At 64.1% G+C, this 26,392-nt stretch overlaps 3 protein-coding genes across 6 annotated transcripts; all 3 read right to left on the bottom strand.

Moving 5' to 3' along the window:
* Positions 1 to 253: 253 nt before the first annotated feature.
* On the bottom strand, positions 254 to 3,179 carry TNFRSF18 (TNF receptor superfamily member 18). Its single transcript, XM_007166261.3, has 5 exons — positions 3,023 to 3,179; positions 2,033 to 2,155; positions 1,089 to 1,176; positions 711 to 913; positions 254 to 645 (listed from the first exon to the last, which is right to left on the bottom strand). The coding sequence occupies exons 1-5, from the start codon at positions 3,177 to 3,179 to the stop codon at positions 518 to 520; spliced, it is 699 nt and encodes a 232-aa protein (XP_007166323.1). The 3' UTR covers positions 254 to 517.
* Positions 3,180 to 7,668: 4,489 nt separating this feature from the next.
* Positions 7,669 to 10,901, bottom strand: TNFRSF4 (TNF receptor superfamily member 4). Of its 3 annotated transcripts, XM_057556336.1 has the most exons (7): positions 10,246 to 10,901; positions 9,864 to 9,986; positions 9,313 to 9,420; positions 8,990 to 9,056; positions 8,158 to 8,354; positions 7,866 to 7,994; positions 7,669 to 7,766 (listed from the first exon to the last, which is right to left on the bottom strand). In XM_057556336.1, the coding sequence occupies exons 1-7, from the start codon at positions 10,385 to 10,387 to the stop codon at positions 7,696 to 7,698; spliced, it is 837 nt and encodes a 278-aa protein (XP_057412319.1). In that variant the 5' UTR covers positions 10,388 to 10,901; the 3' UTR covers positions 7,669 to 7,695. The 3 variants fall into 3 exon arrangements, with proteins under 3 accessions (XP_057412319.1, XP_057412324.1, XP_057412328.1); XM_057556341.1 differs by lacking the exon at positions 9,313 to 9,420; XM_057556345.1 differs by lacking the exon at positions 7,866 to 7,994.
* A 2,579-nt stretch (positions 10,902 to 13,480) lies between these two features.
* SDF4 (stromal cell derived factor 4) lies at positions 13,481 to 26,391 on the bottom strand. Of its 2 annotated transcripts, none has more exons than XM_057554572.1 (7): positions 26,233 to 26,391; positions 22,790 to 23,141; positions 19,815 to 19,951; positions 19,144 to 19,328; positions 15,033 to 15,186; positions 14,655 to 14,830; positions 13,481 to 13,986 (listed from the first exon to the last, which is right to left on the bottom strand). In XM_057554572.1, exons 2-7 carry the CDS (start codon positions 23,092 to 23,094, stop codon positions 13,810 to 13,812), a joined length of 1,134 nt encoding a protein of 377 aa, XP_057410555.1. In that variant the 5' UTR covers positions 23,095 to 23,141; positions 26,233 to 26,391; the 3' UTR covers positions 13,481 to 13,809. The 2 variants fall into 2 exon arrangements, with proteins under 2 accessions (XP_057410555.1, XP_057410561.1); XM_057554578.1 differs by having other exon boundaries at positions 15,033 to 15,191; positions 19,215 to 19,328; positions 26,233 to 26,390.
* Between the last annotated feature and the right edge of the window lies 1 nt (position 26,392).

Raw genomic sequence — 26,392 nt, forward strand, 5'->3', positions numbered from 1 at the left:
GCGGCACAGACGGCAGGTGTGCAGCGCAGCAGGCCTGCCCGTGGTCTCGGCTGAGGGCTTGTGTCTAGGACCGGAATGGCCCTAGCTTCTACCCCAGCCGCTCTCCCACCCAGGCTGGGAGGGGGCTGTGAGCACCGGCGGGGAGACCCCGGAGCCTGCCCCCTCCCCGCCCCAGCACACGACCACTCAGGCCCCTGGACGAGCGTTTATTGAGGGCGCCTGCAGCCAGGCCCTGCGGTCTCACAGCCTCCCGTCCTGGGAGCCAAGGACTCACAGGCCCCACCCCGGCGGGCCCAGCAAGAGAGGCAGGCAGCCACGGTGCACCTCTGTCCCCCTGGGGTCCAGCCACAGCTGCCGCCTCTTCTGCGTGATCCGGGGCACTGGTCACCGTCACCATCCCCCACCTGCTTCTGCCATTGAGGGGAGCAGGGCCGGGCCCAGAGCTGGGGCCCCACGGCAGGGCCCAGAGCCCTTGCTCCTGCGGGCCAGCCTGGGCCAGCTCCGGGCCCTCTGGGCCTCACACCCACAGGTCCTCCAGGCGGCCCTTGTTCTCCGACAGCGGCTCGCCCCGCTCCTCCTCAGGGAACGGGCAGCTGCAGGCGTCCTCGGGCGGGGGTGGCGGGGCCTCTAGGAGCAGCTGCATCTCTGCAGAGGGGCTGCGGTTAGCAGGCAGGCAGGGCCCCCCTCCCCGTCCCCAGGGCACAACTGACCTGGGGGCCGCGCTCTCTGCCTCCTCAGCTGCCAGATGTGCAGGCTGAGCTGGGTCACGGTCACGGCCAGGATGCAAGCGGTCAGGGCGAGGAGGATGGCGGTCAGCAGGCCGTGCGGCTCCGTGGGCGGCAGCCCTGGGCTGCACACGGCATCGTGCGTCTTGTTCCCGGGGAACGCGGTGGGAAACCCAAGCTTGGAGCAGCTGGGACGCACGGACACAGAGCCCTCGGTCAGCCCTCGGCCACCTGAGCAGCCCCTCAGCAAGGCTGCTGCCCTCCGAGCCGTCTGGGGGTCACTGCACCAGAAGGGACAGCAGAGGCCCCACCCTAGAGCCCGCCTGGACCACCCGGCCACTGGAAGTCCCCACCAGGACTCACTCTGCCCAAGGTTTGCAGCGGCCCTCGCGGCCCCCAGAGAAGGTCCCCGCAGCACAGTCGATGCACTCAAAGCCGAAGTTGAACTCCCCTGGAGACAGACGGACAGACAGACACAGGCTGCAAGGGCGGCTGGGGTGGCCGAGGTGAGACCCACCTGGTGTCTGGGTCCACAGCACAGGGACCCCCACCTCATCCGTTTGACAGGGGCCCCTGGTGGCCACAGGACCGGGACCTGGGATAAATCAGGTCCCCCGTGTGCCCCTTTCCAGGGCAGGCCATGACTCTGGGCTGAGTGGAGGGTCCCTGAGGGGATATGGGGGAGGGGAGGGACCTGCCTGCAGAGGCTGGAGGGTGTGTGGCGGGAGGAAGGGGTGGAAGCCGAGGCCAGGCAAGAGCCAGGCTGGGCCTTCGCTTGGTCCGGAGGCCAGAGGGCGGGAGACTGGGGAGGGTCCCGGAGAGAGGGGTGAGGCTCTGCCCCAGTCGCCTCTAGGCCCGGCCCCGTCCAACCTCACACAGCCCCCCCCCCTCCGCCCTCACTCCCCCGGCCCACATGTGCTCAGCCAGGCCTCCCCCATCGGGTCAGGGTGGGTGCAGGACCTGGGCGTAGTCAGAGCCAGGGCCTAAGGGCCAGACAGCCTCTGGATACCCCCACTGTTCTTCACAACCAGCACTTAGGCGGATCGTCTCTGGATGGAGAAGCTCAGGCCAAGAGAGAGAAGGAAGGGCTCCCAGAGCCACACCAACAGGAGGCACTGTGACCCCAATGTGGGCTGAGATGCTAAAGCCAGAGAGCGTCCCCCCTGCCCCGCCAGGGCGCTGCGAGACCCCCAGCGCTGGCGCCCACCTGCCCGGAGGACGTGTCCGTACCCCCCACTTGCGAGCTTCCTTGCACACCTGCTGCTGTGAGCTCCGGCCTGCCTGGGCCACCCCCACCTGCCACTTACCTACAGGCCGCGCCCACTGGCCAGGCGGACAGGAGTAGTACTTGCAGCTCTTACACTGGGGGTCTCCACAGTGGAACTCAGGCTGGACACACTGGCAGCCCAGCTCAGGACAGACCCCCTCAGCTGGGCAGGGGACAAACAGCCCTCTCAGCAGCTGGGCCGAGCCGCCCTCCCCGGGGCGCCCCGCTCCTGGCCCTCCAGGGAGATGGGGGTGGCAGGGCAGCCCCAGCGGGCAGCACGCCTGTCTGGAAGCCAGGACCCTGGCTCGGTCCAGCTGTGTCCCTCCCTCCTGGGCACCCAGCTCCTCCACCCACCAGGCCTGGCTGCACCCCCCAACTGTCCCAAGCTGCTCCCACCCAGGGTGGCCATGACTCGGCATGTGACCCTGAGCCGCTCCTGCCGGATAAGGGGGTCGTCTGGGAGACCTACTCCCCCTCCCCTGTCCGGGTCCTGCACTGCCCTCAGCTGCCAGGACCCTTGAGGCAGCCTGCCCGTCCCTCCCTGACCGCCGTCCATGGCTCTGCCGAACTGAGACCCGGACTCTCAGAGCCCCCTTCCCACTCCCCAGGTCCTGGCAAGGGGACACTCTGGGTGTTTTCCCTGCAATACTGTCCCCAAACTGACCCATTCCACCTGCCCCTCACCCATAGATGCAGGTCTGAGGCAGGGAGCTGGGAGAAAGAGGGGTGCAACCCCAAACTGGGCAGGAAGTGGCCTGAGTGATGGCCAAGGGCTCGCTCAGCCTTCCGTTCGGAAGGAACGGGGACAGCCCTCCTCCACCTCGGGACGCCAGACCTGCCTTGCGGAAGGCTCCTACACCCCTTGCCCCCCACCACCCTCCACCCCCAGGCCACTGGCCCGGTCTGGGCCGCTTCCGCCTCCCCGGATTGTGCTGGGATCAGGGCTCTGGACCCGGAAAACTCGCCCTGAGCACGGGGGGACGGGGCGCCGCGCTCTGCCCTCCGCGCAGGGGCTCCCGGCCCGCCTTACCTGGGGTGCACGAGCGGCAGCAGCGCGCGCTGGTCCCCGTCCCATGCAGATGGCGGCCGGGGCCGCAGCTCAGACCCCCGGGGGGGCGCTGGGCCAGGCCCAGCGCGCAGAGCAGTGCGACGCCGCACAGGGCCACGCGCGCGACCCTCGCCCCCATGGCACCCGCGGCACCCATGGCCGCGCGCGGCTCCGCGGTTTTAGGAGGCCGGCCCCTCCCAGACACGCCCAGACCCCGCCCCGCAGGCCGACCCGCCTCTGCCACTCCCCAAGGGGGCCCGAGGAATTGTTCCCGTGGGGGACCCCCAAGACTCTGCGACTCGAAATCCAGGGCATGGGCAGAGGTTTGCGGCAGTGAGACTGCTCTGGAGATTTGCACGGCGGGGCACGTGTCATCACACGTCTGTCCAAATCAAGGGACGCACGGCACGGAGGGACCCTGGTGTCAACTAGGGACTCTGGGTGACATGACCTGTCAGTGCAGGTTCGTCGTGTGTAACAAATGCACACTCTTTGGGGATATTTATGGGGGGTAGGCTTCCCCTCACTGTTGCCGTGAACCTAAAGCTGCTATAAAAGATAAATTCTTTTTTTAAAAAATTCAAGGGATGGGAATTCCCTGGTGGTCCAGTGGTTGGGACTCAGTGCTTTCACTGCCATGGGCCCGGGTTCGATCCCTGGTCAGGGAACTAAGATCTGGCATGCCCAGAGGGGACCCCAAGGGAGAAGAGAAGGTCCCATCACAGGCTGCAGAGCACCTGAACACGGAGGAGGGGGGCGTGCGGGAGACCCACGTGGGGGGGTGACCTTGGGGGATTCCTAAGTGATCATGCCCTCTGGCCCAGGCATTCTTGTCCGGAAACTAAACACGACCCAAATGTGTGTGCCTGTCGGGGGAAACACCGCACGTTCCCGCAGCCGCATCGTGGGGGGGGGCGGGGGGGAGGGAGTCAGAAATGTTTTCTATGTAAAACTTGTGGCCGCAGGGCCTGAAGGAACTGGAGTGTGGGTGGGCACCGGATGCGGGGTGGCAGACGGTGCCCTGAGTCATTGGGGGTGGGGTGCACCCCCAACAAGGGTGGACTCAGCAGGGGCCATTCCTGGCTGAGCCCCCTCTCCACCTTCCTCAGGGGGACCCCATGGGCTTTTAAAGATCTTCTCTGGCGCCCAGAGCAGGTGGGATGAGGCACTTTATCCTCTGTGAAGCCTCCAGACCCCAGACCCCACACCTACCAGAAGTCCTCGAATCCCAGCACTGAGCAGCCTCAGAACCCATCCAGGCATCAGGACAAGCCCCCTGCCCCCGCTTTCTGGAGATCAGAACAAGCTGCCCGCCCCCCACCCCAAACTGGCCAACTGGGCCTGGCCGGGCTCTTGACATGCAAGCCCCCTCACAGCCACACACACACCTGTGCGCTGCAGCCTCGCTGATGCCTGCTGGGAAGAGCTGGCGAGGAGAGACCAGGGCATTGACCGAACCCTGACGCTCGGGGAAGAGGGCGCTGCCCAGGCTGCAGCTCTGCTGGGCAGATGTCAACCCAGATCTCCCCACACAAATCCCGTCATCCTGGAGGATGTGGACGGCCGGCCCCGACGGAGCTCTTGAGCCACAGAGAACTCAGCCTCCAACTCACCGTGAGACTGTCTCTTGTCTGTCTGAGCCTCAGTTTCCCCACCTGGCACCAAAGGGCTTGGGGGCCCAGCCTCCCACAGGAAGCCTCCCCAGATTGCTTGGCCCTCCAGTTGAGGCTTGGTACAGGAGCAGGTGGAGACCTCTGGGAACGCTGCAGGGGTGGGCAGTGGGGTGCCAGGAATGTGACTCTGGTGGCGCCCACGGGCTGGAGGTGTGTTGCCGGCTGTGACCTGGTGACCTGGGCAGACCCAGAAGACTTGGTTTGAGACCCTTTGAGACCTGCAGCTGCCGCCTCACCAGATGGGGCAGCTGTCCTTTTCAGAGGGAAATGACAGGGAGTAGCAGTTTTGTGACTCAACTCCTGTTCTCAGGTCCCAGGAAGCGCAGGGCCCTCCTCGGAGAAGCAGCTGGGCCCTGCAGGAGAGGGAGCGGTGTCCAGCACAGCTCCGGCTGCTAGGGGGTGACGTGAGGCCACGCTCTCGGAGGAACCCCCAGACCTCGGCTCAGCTCCTAGATGGGGAGGAGGGTCTGAGCCATCCCTGGACCCCAGGGAAAGGTGAGGAGTGGAGAACCCGGCAGTCCTGGACCTTCTGCGTGTGTTAAAGGCCTGAGCAGTCCGGTCTGTACCAGGATGGCGTCACCCCAATTCTGGTAAGCGCCTGAGAAAATATGATAAATCCCCTACAAACGATGCTTGTCCGATGAGGTCATTTCTGTTGGCCCTTCTGGAAGCTGGGCCAGCCCAGCAGGCACCAGGGGGCAGCTGTCTGCCCGAGAGGGGCTGCCAGCCGCGGCAGCAGGAAACCAGAGGCAGGGTTGTGTGTAACCAGAGGCAAAAGCGCCGTCGGGGACGGGGCCGGCGTCTGCCCCCCTGTCCCTGAGGCTCCGGAAGGCCCCTCCCACACAGACACAGGGTTACTGCGGAGCTTCTGTAACCAGGCACTGTGGGGAGATGACTTCTATCTGCTCGCGGTATTTTCCTGTACTCTTTGAGCAGCTCGCCACATTTTTCATCATTTGTCTCAGCTCACACAAGTGACGCGCGTTCACGGGGCAGAGGGTCCCAAGCAGAGTCCAGGGCTTAACCTGGAGGTCTGTGGGGGGAGGATGGGGAGCCAGGTGGGGCCCTGGAGCAGGGAGGGGCCAGGGTGGGTGCCTGTGGGCCCCCCGGGGGGTGGGGGGAGCTCTGGCGGGGTTTCACGCGGGAGGGGCGGTTGTCAGCAGAGACAGGGAGTAGAGAGCGTGCTTAGCGGCAGCAACCAAGGAAAGTGAAGGTGACCAGCCTCCTTCCACCCACCCGTCAGCTGTTCAGAGGTGGAGCCACCAGGCCGGGGGCAAGGTGGGGGGCTCGTGGCCTGGGGAGCAGCTGGGAAGTTTGGGGAGGAAGCCCACGACCTTGACCTTCCATTCCCCAAGGACCTGGCCCCTCCCCCAGGCCCCTCCATCAGGTCCCTTAGCCTCTCTGCACAGCCTGTACACTGCCCAGGGACCACAGGCCCCAGGCCAGTGGTGCCTATCTGCTGCCCATTTCCAGGGACGTATTGTGTTCACCGCTGCAACCCGAGATCTTTCCAAGAACACGTGGATGGTTCGGTCTTCCCTTTGCCCCCGGGAGGTCCGAGGGACCAGCCAGGGGTCAGAGGTTTGAGGAGAGGTGGGAGGGCCTCCAGGGCAGCTCAGCGGAGAAAGCCAGCCTGAGAAACTGGGGGGCGGGGGGGGAGGCGGGGGGGAGGCGGGGCGGGGCGGGGGTGCAGTACACGTGTCAGGGGCGGACCTTTGGGTGCTGTGAGGGCGCTGGCCTGTGGCATGGTGCCCAGTCTTGGCCTGCAGGTGGGTGAAGGGAGGGAGCACGCTGGGAGCTCAGAGGTATGCGTCTTTGCCAGGTCCACCAGCGGGGGGCCTCGGGCTGTCGCATTTCTCTGCTCCCCCCTCCCACCCCCACCCCACGCCCAACCCCCCCGCCCAGCACCACGGTGGTCTTTTATTTCCGTTCGTAGTAGCTCTTAAATCTATCACAAACCCCGAGGGAGCCAACTATGGGATGTCTATGGGCTGTGGAGCGTTTCCACGCTGGCCCGGGGCTCCCTGCGCTCAGCTGAGCCGTTTAACCCGCCCGCCTCGCCTGCACAGAGGGGCGCTGGGGGGCGGGGGGTGGGCCACAGCCCACAGCTCAGTCCTGTGCCCCCGGGGCGGGTTCGGCCCCAAGTCTGCGCAGCTGCCAGAGCAGGGGCTGCCCCCAGTGCCAGCCAGCGGGCCTGTCCGACCACTCGGCCTTGTACAGCCCACGCTGGTGCCCACGGACGCTTGGGTTTCCCACCCGGGAACCTTTTCACATAAAGCTGCACACTTTGTTCGCGCCCAGGGTGGACGAAGGGTCAGCCCAGTCAGGGCCTCCAGTTTCCCTGAGACACGGAGCTGGCCTCAGGGGATTCAGGGGCCCTGCAGGCATCAGTGGGGGTCCCAGGGTCACCACACACCCAGGTCTAACAGGGCGTGGGGTTTGAGAAGAAACAGACACTCGTGCCCCCTCCCGGGAGGGGCCCCAGAGACCCTGAGGGGTTGTCCTAAAACCCCCTTTGGGACCAGGGCCTCAGGGTTCCCTCCCACTCCCGCTAGCACCCAGCCCAGCAGCCCCTGCCAGCCCCTCCCAAGTAGCCCCGGAGCGGGTGCCTGGGGTCCACTAGGCCGGGTTAGCATAGCATAGCGCTTGACAGGCAGGGCTCACGACTCCCCAGTGCACTTATTTTGGCTGCCACGCGCCCCAGAGGCCCTGGGATGTGCCCGGGGAGCAGGACAGCAGCCCCGGCGTCTCTGAGGGAACCGGGGGAGCCCCTACCCCACACCCGGCCCCCGTGGTGTGCAGCCCTCAGACCACTGGTGCCAGTCAGAGGCCCACATTCGCCAACATCGTTTATTGGGGGCCCACCCTGGGCGGGGAGTATGCACAGCATACGTAGCAGGGCCCAGGGCGTCAGCCCAGGAGCACCTAAAACGGCACAGGGCGGGGGGACGGGGCGCCAGCTCCTACGCCAGCGGACGTCGCTCAGATCTTGGCCAGGCTGGAGTTGGCATCGGCGTGCTCCTCTTGGATGGGGGTCCGGAAGCTGTTTGCCCCTGGGGAGGAGGAAGGGGTGCAAGGTGGGAGGTGGGAGGTGGCGGGGGTCCCACGCCTCCCGCAGACAGCGTGCTCTGGGGCCCGCTACGAGCACTCACCGGGGGGCTTGGGGGCGTTGGGCGTCAGCCTCCAGGCCCTGTGGTGCAGGAGCAGGGCCAGCGCGGCAGCCACGGGGGCGAGCAGGCCCAGGCCCAGGCCCAGGCCCAGGACAGCAGCCAGCTCGGGGCCTGCGGGGAGGCAGGGCCCGCTGGGGTGGGGTCCACCAGGGAAGGAGCCCACCGCAGGAGGGCCGCACCGAGGCCAGAGGGCAGCTCCACCCGCCCTCCCTCCCCACCCCACCCCCCTTGGGCTGGGGGAGGGCCCTGCTGGGGCGAGGCCAGGCCCCCTTACCCTTGGGGGGCTCTGCATGGGGCGTGGAGGGCCCCTGTGAGGCCCTCGGCCAGGTGGTGGTGGGCTGAGCGGGGGTGGACCGGGCTGCGGGGCCCTGGGTCTCCCAGGCTGGTGTGAGTCGGGGGCTCCTGTCCTCACAGACAGCGTCCGAGCTGTTGCTGGCCGCCCGCAGTGTTCGCTTTCCTAACGAGGTGCAGCTGAGCGGGGCAAGGGTGTTGATCAGGCCAGAGTGTCCCCCACCCAACTCGTGCCCCACCAGTGAGACGGGCCGAGAACGGGGGCAGGACCAGGGAGATGTGAGGAGCGACGGGGGTCCACCGCGGGTCACTCAGGCAGCATCAGAATCCAGCCCAAAGGCGGCGAGGAGAGAGGCCAAGGGCCCTGCCAGCCCCCAGGAGCCTGGGCCCCCCGGCCTCCCCCGCCTGCTCAGCCTGCTCCCCACACCCGCTCCCCTGACCTGTCCCCACCTGCGCCTCTCTCTCCCAAACCTCTGCCTGCTCTTTTCCTGCTCCCACCGGGTCAGCTCAACAAGGACAGGGGCCCCTCAGCTGTGAATGAGTGAGGGTCTCACACCCTCCCGGGCCTGGGCTGGGGTCTCACGGGCTCCCCACTCCAGCCCAGCAGGAAGGCCAGTGGGAGGAGGCTGGGCCAGGGCCGAGCAGGGGTCATGGGGGCGGGGCAGGGACCATCGTCAGGGGGCCTATCATGGGGGGGAAGGGGCCACGGGGTGCCGGGCCCCGGAGCTCCCAGCCAGCAGCCTCCTACTCCCAGACCTGACCCTTGGCTCCCAGACCCCAGGCCGCCCAAACCCTCCAGCCCCGGGGACACTCACTTGGTCCAGGGCTGGCAGGCCTGGTCGTTGCCCAGGGAGAAGTGTCCTGGTGGGCACGGGGCACAGTCTGCAAAAGAGTCAGCAGGCTCTGCCCATCTGCCGCCCCTGGGGGACCCAGACGCTCACCCCCCAGGGCCTCCCGCAGCCCCTCTCTGCCTACATGCCATCCACTGGCCACGACCTGGGAGGCCCCCAGCCCCTGTCTTGGCCTGACCTGCTGGGGGGAGAGGGCACTCGGCCAAGGCTGGGGTCGGGGTGCTGAGGGGAGGTGACAGCGTGTGAGGGACATGCTCCTTCCACATGGTTCCAGAGGCCCCCCTCACCAACTCCACGCTTGTAGCCATAGCCGTCCTGGGGCTGGGTGCCCGGCCTGCAGCCGCAGACCGTGTCTCTCGTGGGTGTGCATCTCTGCTTGGGCTCGCTCCCACTTCCTGGGGGTCGGGTAGGGTGGGCGCAGTTAGTGGGGAGGCCAGAGGCACAGAGCAGGCTGGAGGACCGAGGCTGAGGGTCTGCAGCTGGCTCCCCCAGACCAGCAGCCCCCTCGCAGCCGGGTGGCCTCTGGTCCTCTCCCATCCCCGGATGCCATGTCCCTCTTGGCCACACGGCCCCAGGGGTCACCCTGTGGCAGCTCTGCCCGCCCTTGCCACCCCTCCTCCAGCCTGCACAGGACCCTCTGTGGTCCTTGACTCTGGGTCTCACCCACCCAGCCACGTGGCCCTGGCCCTCTGGGAGGGGGAGGTGCCCTGTGGGTGGCCTCAGCTGACTGTGGGACTCCTGGGGCAGGGGAGGGCAGACCCCGGCGTGGTCTGGGGTTTGCTCCGAGGCCCCGTGTGACGTGGGCACCAGCGGGGCCGGGGCGCCTGGCGGTGCTCACTCTGGTTGCACTGTGTGCAGGGCTTGCAGGCCTCGTAGTTGACCGCCTCGTTGTAGAAGCCGGGCTCACACGGACGGCACACCGTGTCCCGGGCGTGGGTGCAGCGGCTCTCCATCCCATAACCTGCCGCGGGAGGCCGGGCTCAGAGTTCCCCACGGCCTGGCCTTCCCCGCAGCAGCCCCCGACCGCCTCTGGCTGGCCCACCATCCCAGGCGTGGCTCCAGGTCACCCACTCGCCCTAAGTCCACTCGCGCCACGATGCCTGCACCACGTGACCCCATCTGTAGGTCCCTACCTCCTCATCCCTGTGTCCCCTGACCCCGTCTCCTCATCCTGGGTCCCTGCAGGCACCCCTCCCCAACTCCACGTCCAGGCCACTCACCTGGCTGGCACTCCTTACAGCACCTGCTGCCACTGGGGTAGGTGTCCCCAGCACAGCTGATCTGGGCCGCAGCGCCCAGCGCGAGCCCCAGCAGCAGGAAGGCCGAGCCCGGCGCCCTGGGTGGCTGGGCTCCCACGCGCATTCTCGGCTCCTCTCAGCCCCACAGCTCGGGAGTCTGGGGTTTTTCCTTGCAGGATGTGGCTATAAGGGCTGCGGGGGAGGGGTGGGGAGGGCAGGAGGAGGGGACCAGGAGGAAGGAGGCCCCAGGAAGCGCTGGAAGGCAGCCTGTCTCCCGGCCCTGGGCTTCTCTTCCGCCCTGGGTGCCAAGGCCCCCAACCCCGCAAAAATGGCCATGGGCCTCAGGCTCGGCCCAGCCAGCAGCTGCAGTGTGCAGATCTGGGGCCTGAGTGAGGACCCACAGCCCCCCGACCCCTGCCAGGGCCACCAGGCCAGGTCCTCCAGCCCAGCTGGTCTGCACTGACCCCTCCCACTGGACCCCGCCCACTCCTGTCTCACGGGGATACTGGAGCCCCTTCGGCCAGGCATCCCGGCTGTCCCCCTGCCCTGCCCTGTCCAGCCTGGCCAAGCTGCCCAGACTGGGATGGTCCTGGGATCCCTCTACCTGGCTCACCCCTTCTGGGTCCCCCCTCTCTCTGCAGGGCAGACCCCTCAAGAGGAGCGGGGGGCCCACACTGATGCCAGTCCTCACCCCTGCCCCACAGAAGTGTGCCCAGAGCACATGGGTGAGCCAGGGCAGCACACTGGGTCAGGCATCAGGTGCAGGGGGAGGGCTGGGGGTGTCCAGGGCTCCAGGGCACAGTCACTGGCCCAAGTGTCCGAAACTAGCTCGGACCACTGTCCGCAGCCCTGGTGGGTCAGATGCCTCATGGCCAGTGCCCACAGTGAGTGCGCAAGCATGTGAGGACGTGTGTGAGGATGTGTGAGACAGAGCAGCTGAGCATCCGTGAACACAGCAGGCATCAGGGACTGAACTCACATTAGTGCCCTAAACCCACAGGTGGAATCCTGATCCCCGTGCAGCTGTACTGGGAGACGGGGGCCTCTTAGGAGGCCATAAAGGCTGGGAGGGGTCACAGGGTGGGCCTGATCCAGTGTGACCTGTGTCCCTACAAGAGGAGGAGGTCAGAGCACAGACACGCACAGGGCACGACCACGTGAGGACACGGGGAGGAAAAGGGCCTCAGGAAACACCTACCCTGCCCACTCCTGGGTCTCTGGACGTCCAGCCTCCAGGACTAGCAGAGGGTAAACGTCTGTGCTGCAAGCCACCCGAGCAGACCGAACACGTGCTGCTGGGCAAGCCCTGCCCGGTGCCCTGGGGGTGGCGTGTGCCTGGGAGCGTGTGCCAGACGTGTGTGCAGCACGCGTGTGTGGCGCTGGCTCCACATGCCGGGATGTGTGTGTGCTGCTCCCATGAGCACCTGGGCATGTGCCTGGGGCGGGGGGGGGTCCCGTGAAGACAGACTCTCTGCTCTGCCCCCTGGCCGGCCAGGGGCTATCTCCCTAAAACTTCTGGAGGCCATGCCAGGCTCTCCCTGCGCCACACCCACCCCGGGTTTGGGGTGTTCCCACAGCACCGCTGGGACAGGAAAGAGAGCTCCCATGTCCTCAGGACAGGTGGGGAGGGCCTTTGTGCCGGCCCCCCGTGGGGCACGAGGGAGAAGGAGCACAGGTGCCCACGCACACGTGTGCACATGCTCCCTCCCAGGCGAAGCTCTGATCCTGGTGGCCCAAGGCAGGGAGGCCGTAGTGTGTCTTTGGTGCTTTTAAATCTGAACCACGAGACAGGATTATCTGCTTAATGGTTAACCTGAAGTTTCAGGCTTGTTGGGGGGGTGGGGAGGGGGGGCCTCCCGCAGTGTCTGGAAACCCCCCTCCTCCTGGGGGCACAGGTAGGATGTGGGGCTCCCTGCCCACCTGCGGGAAATTCCGCCAGCCCGCTCCGCCTGCACCTGCGGGCAGGGGCCACCGCAGGGTCGCCGCCCTCAGCCTCCAAAGAGAGGGAGGGTCCGTGGGGGAGGGGCAGAGCGCCAGGCAGCCTGCTGTGCACACGTGTGCGTGCCCATGTTGTGCCCCGTCTCCCACTGACGGTGAGAAAAATTATTTTAAGACAAACCATAGCCGCTGAGGTGGAGGTAACTCGGGGTCTGGTGGGCAGCACCCCACGCCTTACGGGGGCCATGGCGGGGGAGGCCGCCCGGCCCCTGCCCAAGGCCCCGACTCCAGGCCGCGCACGGGCAGGCCCGCACCTCTGCCCCAGCGTCCCACCTGCTGGTGGCCACCCGCCCACACGCCCAGAGCCACGGGCCCCGCCCTCCCAACCCGCCTTCTGGTCTCAGTTCTGAAAACAGTCTTTCCTCTTGTTTGTCTGGAAACCGGCCCAGATGTCGCAACGCCCTGCTCCTCTGCGGCGGCCCCTCCCCACGCTGCTCGGAAGCAGGTCACGTGGGCAGCTCAGGGCGGCCCCTCTGCCCAGCCGGCCCGAGCCTCCGGACCCCCTGGCCGGGTGAGCCGTCCACCGAGGCACCATGGGCCACGGCTCAGGGCTCTGAGGGGGGCGCGGCGGGGGCGGCGGGGGGCCAGGTTCGTGGGTACATAGAGTGGAGACCCTCCCTTGTCATTTAACCCTCACTGCCCACACTCCCCCCAGCCCGCACCCCAGCCAAGCCAGCAGGCATGCCAACCCCGGGGGAAGGGCCCGGTGTAGTGGTGGGACCGCAGCCGGGGGGACCAGGTCTTGCCCCTCCCGCCAGAGGCTCCTGACCCCCCAGGCCGCCCCTCCCCGCCCCCCCACCACGCCCCAGGCCAGGACTCTGGGCGGCTCTTGGGGACTCCCCCAGTTCTTTGCCCCCAGCCCCACGCCCTGGGGGCCCAGGGCTTGTCCTCAGAGCCCCCCCTCCACCCCAAACTCCCATTTCCTCCCAGCCCCTCCCAGATGGCCTCACCCAAGCCTGGACTCCAGCTCCTGACTTTAAATCTGCAGCCCAGACCCCCAACTCCCACCCTGCAGGCGGCCCCTCCTTGTCCCCCACCAGGACGCCATCCCGCCTGGCCAGCCCCATGTCGTCCTCCCCGGTGTCGCAGGTGACCACCGGCGCTAGCAAGCCCCTGTTCTAACCAAACCGCCCACCGCAAAGCTTCAAGTGGAAGCCGCCTGGCCACAAACATCCGAAGTATCATCTCCGTGTTTTTTTTCCCACCAAAAAAATGAAGCTGGGAGAAAAAGGCAACTATATTTTAAAGTAAATTAACGTGATTCCTGTCACCAATATTCGCGTTTCCTCGGAGACTGAACGCCACGGGGCCGCCGGCTGCTGGTTTCCAGCAAAGCCTTCATCTCTCAGTTTTCAAGGAAACGGCAGGAGCTGCGTTATTTCCCACGCTGTGGCGAGCCTGTAGGGCCTGATGTGGTCAGTGCCTCCGGCACAAGGGCTCCCAGTTCTCAGAAGCGAGAGGCAGCGAGTACGCGGGAATGGAAGCGCAGCCAGACGGCAAGGGCGGCGGGGGGCCCGGGGCGGGGGGCGTGGGGGGTGCGGCCGCGGCTCAGAACTCCTCGTGCACGCTGCGGGCATAGTCCACCAGCTTGCTGCCCGTGAAGAACTCGCTGTACTTGAGCACCTCCTCGGGCTCCAGGAAGTGGTTCTGGTTCTCATCGGCGATGGCGATCATCTGCTTGGCCTCGTTGAGGGCGCTGAACTCGTTCATGGGGTCCATGTAGTCCTGCAAGGGCACCGGCTCAGCCCCGCCACAGCCCACGCCGCCCCGGGCTGAGGCGTCTCCTCACGTTCAGCCCGCGCCCGGCCACGCGGCCGAGACCCCCCGCCCGGAGGACGCCCCGCGCGGGCTGGCATCCCTGCCTCGGCAGGGCTGTGATGCCACAACCAGCTACAGGAGGTGAGGCCTTGTTTGAAATACCCTGTGAGCTGGCAGGACAGAAGCTGTGGGGCAGGGAGGTAGGAGTATTCTAGAATGTTCTGGAAGGTGGGCGCCAGGCCGGAAGTGGCTCAGGGCCAGGCAGCCTTCACTGGCATGGGTAGCTCCCCGCCCACATCAGGGTGCCCGGCCACGGAAGGGCAGGACAGGGAGAAGGCTGGCCCTGGAGCGGGGCACACGCACGCGGACCGACTCGGCCGCCGGGATGGCAGGGCTGACGGGAGGGAGCTCCGGAACCAGAGGTCCCGCCAGCTGTCAGCAGGCATCAGAGAATTCTGGCTAAAATGAAATGACTCATCCAGCGACGGGGAAAAACAAGCCCCACGCAGCACCTACACACGACACCAGTGAAGACACTCCCGAGGCAGGAGGTGGGTCCAGGGGCGCGCGGCCTTCCTGCCCCAGCGTCCGGCCAGGCCGACCCTGCTTCCCGGAGCGGCGGGCCCCACACCCACCTCCAGCTCCGCCATGGTCACGATCCCGTCGTGGTTGGCGTCAATCAGCTCCTCGAACTCTCTCTTCCTGTCTCGCACCCAGCCGTCATCCACGTCCTGGCCCTGCTGGTTCTCCACGGTGCCCACGGGCAGAGAGATGAACTCGGACAGCGAGAGCTTCTTGTCACCATCCTGGTCTGCGGGACACGGGGGCAGTCGTCAGACTCCAGTGGGCGCGGGACCACCGAGGCCACTCAGGAGAAAGCTCAACTGATGGGGCTTTGCTGCCAGGTTTTCAGTTTGCGCGGTTTCGGCCTGACCCCAAACAGCGGCTGGACAGCCCCCCCAGGCCACCCAGCCCAGGACCGGCCCGTGCTGCCCTCCGCGGCCGGGCCTCACCCAGGTCCCGGATGATCTCCTTGACCATGAACTGCAGCATGCCGCGGCTGTGCTCGGGGTGCAGGAACGACAGGAACTCGCTCTCCGTCAGCAGCAGGTCCGGGGGCGGGTTGTCCGCCTGATACCAGCGGTCTTTGAGGTTCTCCAGGACTTCCTGTGCTGAGAGACGCGCATCCGTCAGGACCTGCGCACACGGGACCCCTGCACGCATCCAGAAAATTCCGAGACACGCAGCCCGAGGACGGGGGCGGTCAGCTCGGGATGTGGTGGCACCCGGGGCCAAGGGCCTGGCCCTCGGAAGGGTCCTCAGCCCCCGGGGGGCAGATACACAGACGCCCCAAGATGCAGACGCAGACCCTCAACCAAAACAGACCCCCCACCCCGGACACAGACCCCCTCAGACACAGCCCCGCCCCGGCTTGTTCCTGGGAAGCAGGCCGCCAGCTCTGTGGGAACAAAGGCACACTTGCTTCCCTTCCGTCTCCGCCCGTGCGTGCACTGTCCACCGGGCAGGGCTCTGAAGGAAAACTCAGTTTCCAGATATGACTCACGCGTCCCCTGCGCGATCCCCGCTACCCCTGCCACTGTGGAAGGCCCGGCGCGGGGCCCCTGGGGCCGGTGGTCGGTGACGACCTGGGTGTCCCGCCGGGGAGCGGGGAGAAGCCGGCGCAGCGCTCCGCACGCTCACCCGGGGCCCAACTCCAGCTTCCGGCTGGGAACAGGGACGCCCGGGCCCGGCCCGGTTGCGACAGGGAGAATCCCACACAACGCCTGTGGCCTCACACCTCGTGCCTTCTGACGGACAGAAGAGCCGTGGCAACTACAGGTTCGCCCACTGCCTACCTGCCCGGCCACAGGGACAGGAGTGGCGGGACGGGCACAGGCTTGCCGTGTCTACCCGGAGCCTGCGAACGCAACCTGATCTGGAAAAAAGGTCTTTACAGATGAAATTAGTAAAGGATCTTGAGACGAGACCACCTGGGATTCAGGTGGGCCCTAAGCCCAGGTGTCCTTGTATAAGAGGAGATGAGATTGGAGAGCAGTGGCCACAAGCAGGGACGCTGGCAGCACCAGAAGCTGGAGGCGGCCTGGAGGGACCCCGTCCGTGGTGCAGGGGACGGCGGCCCCGGGGGGGCCCACCGAGCTCAGCCCTCCCCCCACGCTCTCCCCCCTCTGGGACCCTCGACAGCTGCTTTTCATTTCTGATGCCCCAGAGCTGTTCACCCCCTGTGCCAGACTCATGAACACACGGGAGTGAGGTGAGGGCTGGGCGGGTGGAAACACCATGAACTCCAGATCCAGGAAGAACACGTCCCGACCCCACACACCCCCACGGGAAAGGGCGCTGAGGACGGACAAGCAGGCACAGGCGGCCGGCAGCCGCCCCAGGAGCCAGTGCTAAATCCCCAATGCTGGCAGGAGGACAGGGGCCCCCCCAGGCACCTCTACAGGACACGTTCAGGGGACAGCCTGAACCCAGGACAAACAGTGGAAACACAAAATGGAGACAAACATAAAAATGGCCAACAACCATTTCAGGAAGAAAATAACATCTTATTTACAGGGTTTAAAAACCAGCAGAGGGGCTGCCCTGGTGGCGCAGTGGTTAAGAATCCGCCTGCCAATGCAGAGGACACGGGTTCGAGCCCTGGTCCGGGGAGATCCCAAGTGTCGTGGAGCAGCTAAGCCCATGCGCCACAACTAGTGAGCCTGCGCTCTAAAGCCCACGAGCCACAACTACTGAAGCCGCGCGCCTAGAGCCTGTGCGCCACAACTACTGAGCCTGCGCTCTAGAGCCCACGAGCCACAACTACTGAGGCCACATGCCACAACTACTGAAGCCGCACGCCTAGAGCCCGTGCTCCGCAACAAGAGAAGCCACCGCAATGAGAAGCCCGCGCACCACAACGAAGAGTAGCCCCCGCTCACCACAACTAGAGAAAGCCCGCGCGCAGCAACGAAGACCCAACGCAGCCAAAAATAATAAATTAAATAAATAAATAAAACCCAGCAGAACCAAAATCCTGGGTGACACCACATGAACTACGAAGGAGGCCTCTATACCGCCCAGAACAGAGTAAAATGGTCTTGACTTAGACTCTGGTCAACAATACTCTGAGAAGAAAAAAGTAAAGCTGTAAGATACAAACCCCCTGCCCACAATGGGCAGCCCCCATGGGCACACCTGGAAAGCTGGGTACCCCATTCACACCTGTCAGGCCACCAGACAGGGTCATGTGACTGCTGAGAAAAGAAAGTGGGGTCTCTAAATCCCACACTAGCAGAGGGAAAGATGAAAGGAAAAAAAAGAAATATCAATAGAAACAGAAATGAGCTTAACTCATCTATTACCAAGAAATTCAGACTAGCTCACAATATAAAGCTAACCTCTACGTAGTCCATAAAAAAACAAAATGCTTTGGAAAAACCAAGTCTCAAGGGCAGTTCACAGGTGAATTCTACCAAACATGTGAGGAGGAGGCCATACCAATCTCCACAATCTATTCCAGAGGAGAGAAACAGAGTGAACACTTCCTAACTCATCCTGTGAGGTCCTAACACTAAAAGCAGAAAGGACACAAGAAAACTACAGACTGATGTCTCGCAGGAATATAGACGCAAAAACATTCAACAAAATATTAGCAGATCAAACCCAACGACGTACAAAAAGAATTACACATTACGACCAAGTGGGATTTATCCCAGGTAGGCAAGGTTGCTTCAACGTCTGAAATTCAACTGATATTCACATCAACAGGCTAATGAAAAGAAATCACGTGGTCGTATCAATAGATGCAAAAAAGCATCTGACAAAAATCCAACACCCATTCATGACGAAAACTCTCAGCAGACTAGGAACAGAGGGAACTCGTCACCTTGATAAAGAACATCCACAAAAAACCTACAGCTAAGATCATAATGGTGAGAAAGTCGAAGCTTTTCCACTAAATTCAGATTTAAAGCAAGGATGGCCCTTCTCACCACTGCTCTTCAGCGTCGCACTGGGAAGTTCTAGCTGATGCACTAAGACAAGAAAAGGAATAAGAGAGACACTGATTGGGAAGGAGGAAATAAACCGTTTTTGTTCAATGATGTCACGATCGCCTATGTAGAAAACCCAAAAGAATCGACAAGAAACTCCTGGAACCACTGAGCAAGCACAGCAAGGCTACAGGATGGAAGGCTGACATACAGAAGCCAATCGCTTCCCTGCACAATAGCAGGGAACAAGCGAAACTTGGAATTAAAAACTAAAGAGCAAGTGCACACAGAAAGAAGGCACAGACTGCAACCCTGATGGCAGACAAGAGAGTCCCGTGCTAAAAACACCGACCCTGACAGAGAACAGTGGCGCCCACAGCACATCTACAGACATGACAGTAACGAACATCCCTGGACCAAAGAACACAGCGGCAGCCCTCACAAAGCCGAGGCGGGAAGGGCCACAGACACCAACAGGAGGCCATGACACAACCCCGACGGCCAGGTGGACGTGAGACAAACAGGGTAGCGCCACAGGTACAGAGACGTCCCAGTAAAAATCCAGCACACACGTGTCCATCACAAGAAAACGACACGCTGGATGACAATGGCAGGGACGACCCGCTGAGTAAAGACCGAACAGGAGAACACAGGAAGCACACGGCGCTCTGACAAAGCCCCCAACGAGCCGAACTCGACACCCGGCTGCGAACGAACCCCCGGGAGGGACGGGATGGCACAGAGCTGGACACAGTAACCAGTGAAGGTCACAAGTACTCTTCAGTGGCGCCTCAGGACTTAGCTAAAAGGCATCAAATTTTGTACCAGGGAGACGGGTTTTTAAAGGAACGTCTCTGAAAAGCTAAGGGGAGAGCTGGCCGGGACCGCGGCCTCCAGGCACCTCAGGCAGGAGCCCTCACTGGCCTCACCGACTCCCGGGGTCGGGTCTCGTCTGACGCTGAGGACCTGTCCCAGCCGAGACTTGCTTTCCGGTGCTTCCGCCACCTCCTCCCCGGAGCTCAAGCCCACCTGAGGCCACCGGCCGCCCCTACCCACCCACGGCACCTGGAGGGTCCTGGGGGCTCTGCCAAACGGCCCCGCAGGAGCGCCCGGCTGCGGCCACACCCACCTCGCCCACTTCCCTCTCAGCGTCTGTGCTGCCACATGCGCCACACTGGCCACGGGAGGCCGAGCCCTTACTCTCTTCATCGACGTTCAGGTCCCACTTATTCTTTATCTTATCGGCAACTTCTCTCTCATCATGGCCTTTGCTCGCCAGAAACTTCACCTTGTACTCATCCCATGACACACGGCCTGAAAGAGCAAAACAACTTGTTAGGAGGTTTAACAACGAACGCTTTTTTTTTTTGGCCGTGCCGTGGGGCACGTGGGATCTTAGTTCCCCGACCAGGGATTGAACCCGAGCCCCTTGCGCTGGAAGTGAGGAGTCTTAACCACTGGACCACCACGGGAGTCCCAACATCGAACATTTTTAAAAAGACGCATCTAGTTACTTTAAGCCGTTGATCCAAAATCCTTGTGATAAGGGCATCTGTAGAGGCAGCGGAAGCAAAACACGGCTCCAAGCTTCACGCCAGAGCCTAGCCCCGCGGTACTCGCCTGGTCCTCGCCTGCACGGCAAGCTGGCGTCTGTCTCCCTGGCAGCACTGGCAGGCCCCTGCTGCCTCTCACCTCCTGTTCCTGGGCCCTCGGCCTGGAGCCCCACCCCCACACACACCTCCAGGCACCGCCCTCCGCCGGCAGCCTCAGGCCACCAGGGTCAGGGCGAGGTTGGCCTACCGTCACCGTCGGGGTCCACGGCACGGAAGTGTGCCCTGCTCTCCGCGATGGCCTCCTGGAAGTGCTCGGCCGTCTTCTCCATGATCCAGTGCTGCATCTCCTTGGCACTGATCCTTCTGTCGGTGTTCAAGTCCACCCTACAGGCCCACGAGACGTGTCAGGCGAGGCCTCCAGGACCCCGACAGACGGGTGGACGGACAGAAGGATGGCCAGAGAGGTTCTGCAGGCAGCCGCAAAACCACCATGAACAGCAACACATCCCACCCAACGGTGACGCAGGAGAAGTCGGGGGGATGTGGGGGACACAGTGGGGGAATCAGGGAGGATGCTGGGCAGTGTCACTACCCCATCAGTCTCGGGACCACTGGGAGGGGAACAAACCTCCCCCCCCTGCTGCAGGACGGGGAGAATCATCAACCCAGTTCCACAGACCCACACACTTGGGACTCACGATGAGTCCCTGGTAACAGGACCGGAGCTCAGACACCGGAGTGCAGTCGTGTCTACTCGCACAAACACAGCCAGCGAGACAAAGAAACAGCTGTAGGTGCAAGTGTGCCGGCAGCTGTACACTCCGCACACACTCACGTGCATATGGGGGTGTGTGCATGGCTAGTGCACACCCGTGGACATGGCTCAGAACACACGTGCATGCATGGGTCGGCACACACACACATACACACAGGAGAGGACTACAGACAGTGACACCCCAGCAGCAGCGCCCACACCCGCTGCCGGGGCCTGGCGTCTAAACCCCACTCTCCGGTGAAACGAACCAGCGCTCCCCGGAGAACTGGCTGATTCTAGGGCTGAGGCAGCAACACAACAAGATGAAGCGAAGCTGGAGCGGCTGGCAGCGCAAGGAAGGAAGGAAGCGCTCACGAGGGGCGGGGCGTGGGAGGGGAGAACTACGATGACATCCGGGTGGCCAAGGCTGGCACGAGGTGAGCGGCCAGACCAGCAGCGCGAGCTGCGCCCCCGCCACAGTGCAGACGCCGCCCACGAGGCCGCCCTCCTCACGGGACTCTAGGCCACAAGGCGGGTCCTCCCCTGAGCTTCGCTCCCACCCCCGGGAGGGTGGGCTGCCCCCGAGCGGCTGTCAAAGAGACCGGAGGACAGGACGAGGAGCGACTCTCCTCGGCAGACACCCCGAGCCAGGTGACCAGGCCGACAGCCCCCGTGACGTCGCGCGGACGTCAGGTGCCCTGATGTGATGTGACGCGAGCGCCACCTCCCCTCTGGGCTCTTCTTTCCAAAAACCACAACCCCTGTCTAACCAGGAGAACACACAGCAGACAAACCCCAAGTCAGGGACATGCTACAAAACACCTGAGCGGTCCTCCTCAAAACCGTCAAGGTCACGAAAAAGTCGGCCCCCGGATGGGATCCCGGGCAGAAAGAGGGCCCTGAGGCAGCGCATGACCTGCAGCCTGGGGCGCGGGGAACAGCAACGGAGCGCCGTCGTGCCTCAGTTTCCACACATGCGCCTCGGTCTGCACCTTTCTGTAATCCTAAAACCACTCCAGAATAAAAACCTCACTTAAGAAGTGCTGTGCAACATTACTTCTGTTTGTTCAAAGCTAGGTCTGAGGCTACGCGTCTGACCTGCCCCGGGCGGGGGGCAGGGGCGGCAACAGCAGCTGGCAGGGGCCCCACAGGGCCCATGGTGGCACCTCCAAGCGGGACGGCTCTGGGGGGTCTGAGTGGGAAGGTGAACACGGGCTAGGCGCTCCCCGATGACAACCCTGCGAGACACGGGACGTGTAAGGAAGACACACGACACGGGCGGATGCAGCCGAGCGCAGCTGCAACGGCCCCAGGACACCCTGCCCCCCCGCATTTCTCCGTGATCTGCTCTCCGCACCTGAACCCCACTCCCACCCCCAGAGCGGCTGTGAGGGAGGCTCTGTCACCACTCCTCCCCACTCCAGGGGACCCCTCGGCCCGGTGCACGCGGCTGGCCCTCCTGATCCCTGGAAGAAGCCACGCGCCCTGCGGCCCCGCTCACAGCTTTCCTCCTGGCTTCACGAGCCAGTGAGGTCTGGGCGCCGGCCGAGGTTTCGGTCACTTCAGTCGCTGACAACGATCAGTTCCTCAAACTGGAGAGGGAGCACCCAGGGGGCCAGGCCGCCGGCTAGGTGCATCGGGGGACCACTGCCCCCGGCCCCGGTCCCCCACTTCACAGATGGGGACGCTGCCTGAGCTGGTCCCCCGGCCGCGTGACCCCCGTGTGCGCGCACAGCCCCCCACAAGAGAGTCAGTCTCCTTTCTGAAACCAAGAGCCACCCATCCTGGGTCCTGGCACGTGACCCTGGCGGCCACCGTGTCGCCAGTACCGAGAACCTGGGACCTGCCAGGCCAGCGCTGAGGCAGAGCCCCGGACCAGCCCACGGCCTGCGGGCACCTAACCCACAACGCGTGCAGACAGCAGACCCATCGGGCCTGGCGGACCCATCCGGCTGGTGTCCCCGGGCCAAACCCCTCACCCTCCCCACCACCTGCCCCGTGGGCCCTGTTCCCCCATCACCTCAACCTGTCATGGCTCCAGGCCAGCAAAAGAGTACAGCCCCGTCTACACACGCTCACTGGAGGGCTGATGGCGGAGCGGAGCCGACGGCCGGCCGTGCCCAGCAGCAGCTCCGCATGCGTGTGGCCAGTTGGCTCCGCGCCCACGGGCCCTGCCTCTAACTGGCACTGCGACCAGTCCCACGACCAGCAGGGTGCTGGCGCCTCAGCCCCACGCAGCCCTCCCCACGCCCTCTGAGCCCCTGCCGGACACAGGGCGCAGCTCAGGGCTGCACGTCCCGCGGCTCAAACGCTGCCAACTTCCCAGGAGCACGTGTCACAGCGCCAGCTCCGCAGCACGTCACCGAGGGGGGCCTCGTCACCTCTGCGCCGCGCGAAGCCCGGACTGGACCAACAGGGAGGCCGAGGCCAGCCACCCCACGCGCCCCGCAGGCCCCGCCGGCACCTACTTGGAGAAGATGAGCATCAGCTTCCTCCGGCTCCTCCGAGGCCCCGCGTCCTCTTCAAAGCCGCCCGCGTCCTTGCCCAGGAAGACCTCCTGGTGGAAATCCCTGTTCAGGTGTCCGTCCATCTCCAGCTTCACCCCGTTCAGGTGGTCCGGAGGCAGCATCTCGTTTTCCTCCCTGTTAGCCGCCCTCTCCCGGGCCGACGAGTGGTTGGCGGGCCGGGCGGACGCGTCCATCACGAGGACAGCCCCCAGGAGCCAGAGGCAGCGAGGGGCCAGGCCGCCGAGGGGAGCCTGCCTGGAGGCCATGGTGCCGGGGTCTGCGCTGCAGGAGGGCCTGCGGGTGTGGCCGGGAGCTGGGGGAGGGGGTGGCAGGTGAGGAGGTGGTGATCGCAGCCCGCCTACCACCCAGGGCAACGCAGGAGGCCCTGCAGCTGGCACAGCTGCCTGCAGCCAACGCCTGAGGCTGCCAGGTCCCAACCAGCACTTAATGGTCCACGAAGAGGATCCAGGGCCACCGGCTGACGGAGCCCCAGCAAATGCTTCGCTAAAGACACGTTGACTTTGTAGCACAAAAGAGAAGTCCTTGGTTTCCAGGACCTATGCTGGGCACCCTGTTTTCTCCTTTTTCCACTCCCCCCTCCAACCATGATGAGGTGGCCCTGCCTCAAGGTACGCCCCGCACCGCTAACCCTGCCCCTTCTCCAGGCCCACCGCAGCTGTCCCCAGCACGGCTGTCCTTGGAGGCTGGCCCCAGAGTCACCGTAACTCACTCTCCAGATGCCAGCTCAGCACTCACGAGCTCCGGGACCTTGACTAAGGCACCTGCCCGCCTCAGCCTCAGACTCCCCGCCCCAAGGCTTTGTGAGGGCCTGGTGCCAGCGAAGCCCAGACCCAGCGGGCCGGGAACCACCCCTCCCACTCCCCACCTCCATGGCCCTTGTGCACACACACGTACACACGTAAACACAGCGTATACACACACAGGTGCACACACACAAGTGCACTCACGCACATATACACGTATGCACACACATACACAGGCAAGCATACACACGTACACACATATACACATGTACGCCCACATGTGCTCACGCGCACACAGACACAGGCGTCCTTGCTCATGTTCACACACACGAACACCGAGAAGGCCAGAGTGCCCAGGAAGTCTGTCACCCTGGGCGTGCCCAGGCTTGGCGGTGAAGGAACAAGGCCACCCTCTGTCCACGTCAGGGATCCCAGGGCCACAGGCGCTCACACCCAGCACTCGGCCGCCCGGCCTCTCCCACACCTGCTCCTCCCCCGGGCCGCCTGCCTTCCTCCCCCGCCCCCGACCCTATGGCTCCTCCTCCAGGTCCCCTCCCCACGTCCCACTGGGCTCCTCCGGACCTTCCTGCCCCTTAACGTGTTCCTCTCGGAGCTCGTCCACCCAGCAAACACCTGCCGGCCCTCCCAGGTGCCGCGGAGGCCCCCCCTCCAGCAGGCCTGACCGGGAGCCGCAGAGGGAGGCCCCCTCAGGCCAGGGTGGTGTCCAGGGTGAGGCACGAGGGGTTCGAACCACGGTGCCCTCCAGCAGGCCAAGCAGGCGCCTGTGCTGGCTGGCAGCGCAGCCCACGGCCAGGGCCACAGGCTCTCCCCGGCTGGCAGCCGCCACCACTTGCTTCTCTGATGCCTCCTTTCTACCCTGCGTGCTCCTGACTAACGTCTCCCCTGGCAGGGGGACACCTCAGTCAGTCTGACAAGGACAGAGTAAAGGGACAAAGCAGGTGACTAAATAGTTAATCCCACTAAGGGATCATAAATAAAGGAAAAAGCATGGGAGACCCCTGTAAGTTAATGATCACTCTAGAAAGCAGGTTTGCTTAACCACAAAACCAAGCAGGCTTGCTTAGCAACAAACCATGCAACATAAGCACAAGACATGCCCCAGGACAATAAAATGGTGGAATGAGACCCACATCCTGCCCAGTAAGGTCAGTAAGTTAATGATTCCTAAGACACGCTCCTCTGCGCAGGCTAAAAACAAAAATATAAGGAAAAGGTGACACTATACTGAAACCTGAGATGCTTTACCATATTTTAGTACGCGTTACCGCCTTTTTGCTCATTTCCACTGTGCCATGACAGTCCCAGTTTGACAACGTAGGGACAAGAAAACTCCCCGCCCGACGAGGAGGAGGAACTGGTGATGGAAGGGTGACATCTACTCAAGCATGAGGAAGAAGGTGGTCTTCTCCCCTGCCCACCTTCCTCTGGCTATAAAAATGTAGCTTAGTTCTCAGGGCAGAGCTCCCACCTGCCCGCTTGCATCTCTCACAAGCGTCCTACAGTAATAAACTCTTTCCTAACTGTCACTCTGCTGCTCAGAATTGTTTCTGCGCCGACACAGGAGAACCTTCGCTCTACTGTCTCCCGAGACGCGTTCCGTCGGTTTCAGGTCCTCTGGGCCCAGGTGCTATCTGGACCCCTGGACGAGATCCTGCTCTCCCAGCTCAGCTGGCTCATTCCTTGGAGGAGCAACTCGCACGGAAGGGCGGCCTCATGTCCCTCTTCCCGTGTCTGTGAGGGCCTGCACCCTCCCCACACCCACGAGAACCCACCAGCTGTGCTCTCTGTGTGGTCGCCATCCCCCGAACCACGTTTACTGGAACTCCCACTTGTCCCTCTCTGAGGGCACCGCCCCAGCACCCATCACACTGTCCACACAGCAGGCCTTTCTGCTCTGCCACGATGCGTATATTCCCCAAGCCCACGAGCAAACCAAGACAACTTCCTCCTGGCCTTAACGCCACTCTGCTGACTGGTGGCCATAAACACCAAACAGACTGGACTTTTCTTCTGGGAAGAAGTCAATCCCACATTCTGCTTATCTTGATGGGTAGTACAGGGAATGTTATTTACATGATATTTTGCACAAAGAGTAACCCCAAAATAACCGTGTAGGCATCAGAAGGTGGGGCACTTTCCTCCCCTCCATTCACAACGTTTCTGTGCTGTGGTGAGCACAGGAGTCAGCCGCTCACTTCCCGCCCCAGGGGAAGAGATTTCAGAGCAGGGTCTGCCCCGCTGACTGGGGGACCCATCCCGGACTCCTGGACAGCCCTGGTGCCCGCTCTGGTGAAACTGATAAGAACATCGTCGTTAAAACGCAAACGCTTTTTCTAAAAGCTCCGTCCTCGGCCTCAGGAGTCGCACACGGCGTTGGCAACGACTGCCCCGGGCCGAGCCGGGTGTCCCGGGCCTCACCCGGACTTCGGACCCTCCCCACCCCCCGAACGGCGGGGCCGCGGCCGCCGACCCGGCTCCACCGACCCCCGACCCCGGCATCCGAGGGGCCCGGCCGGCAGCAGGTGCCGGCCGCCCGAGGCCCCGTCGGCCTGCGGCGCGCCCCCTTCCCGCCGCCCCGGGGCCGGGAAGGGACTGTCACGTCCTGGGACCCTCACTCACCGGCCTCCCTCGCCGCACCCAGGATCCGCCGAGCGCGACCCGAGCGCCCGCGACGCCTCCAACGGGCCACCGCTTAGGCCGCGGCCATCATTCTTCCGGGAAGAGGCGGGTCGCAGAGCGGTGCGACCTCCCCACGCCGATGCCGGCGCCGCCATCTTTC

Source organism: Balaenoptera acutorostrata, chromosome 1 (assembly GCF_949987535.1).
Source record: "Balaenoptera acutorostrata chromosome 1, mBalAcu1.1, whole genome shotgun sequence".
Lineage (NCBI taxonomy): Eukaryota > Metazoa > Chordata > Mammalia > Artiodactyla > Balaenopteridae > Balaenoptera > Balaenoptera acutorostrata.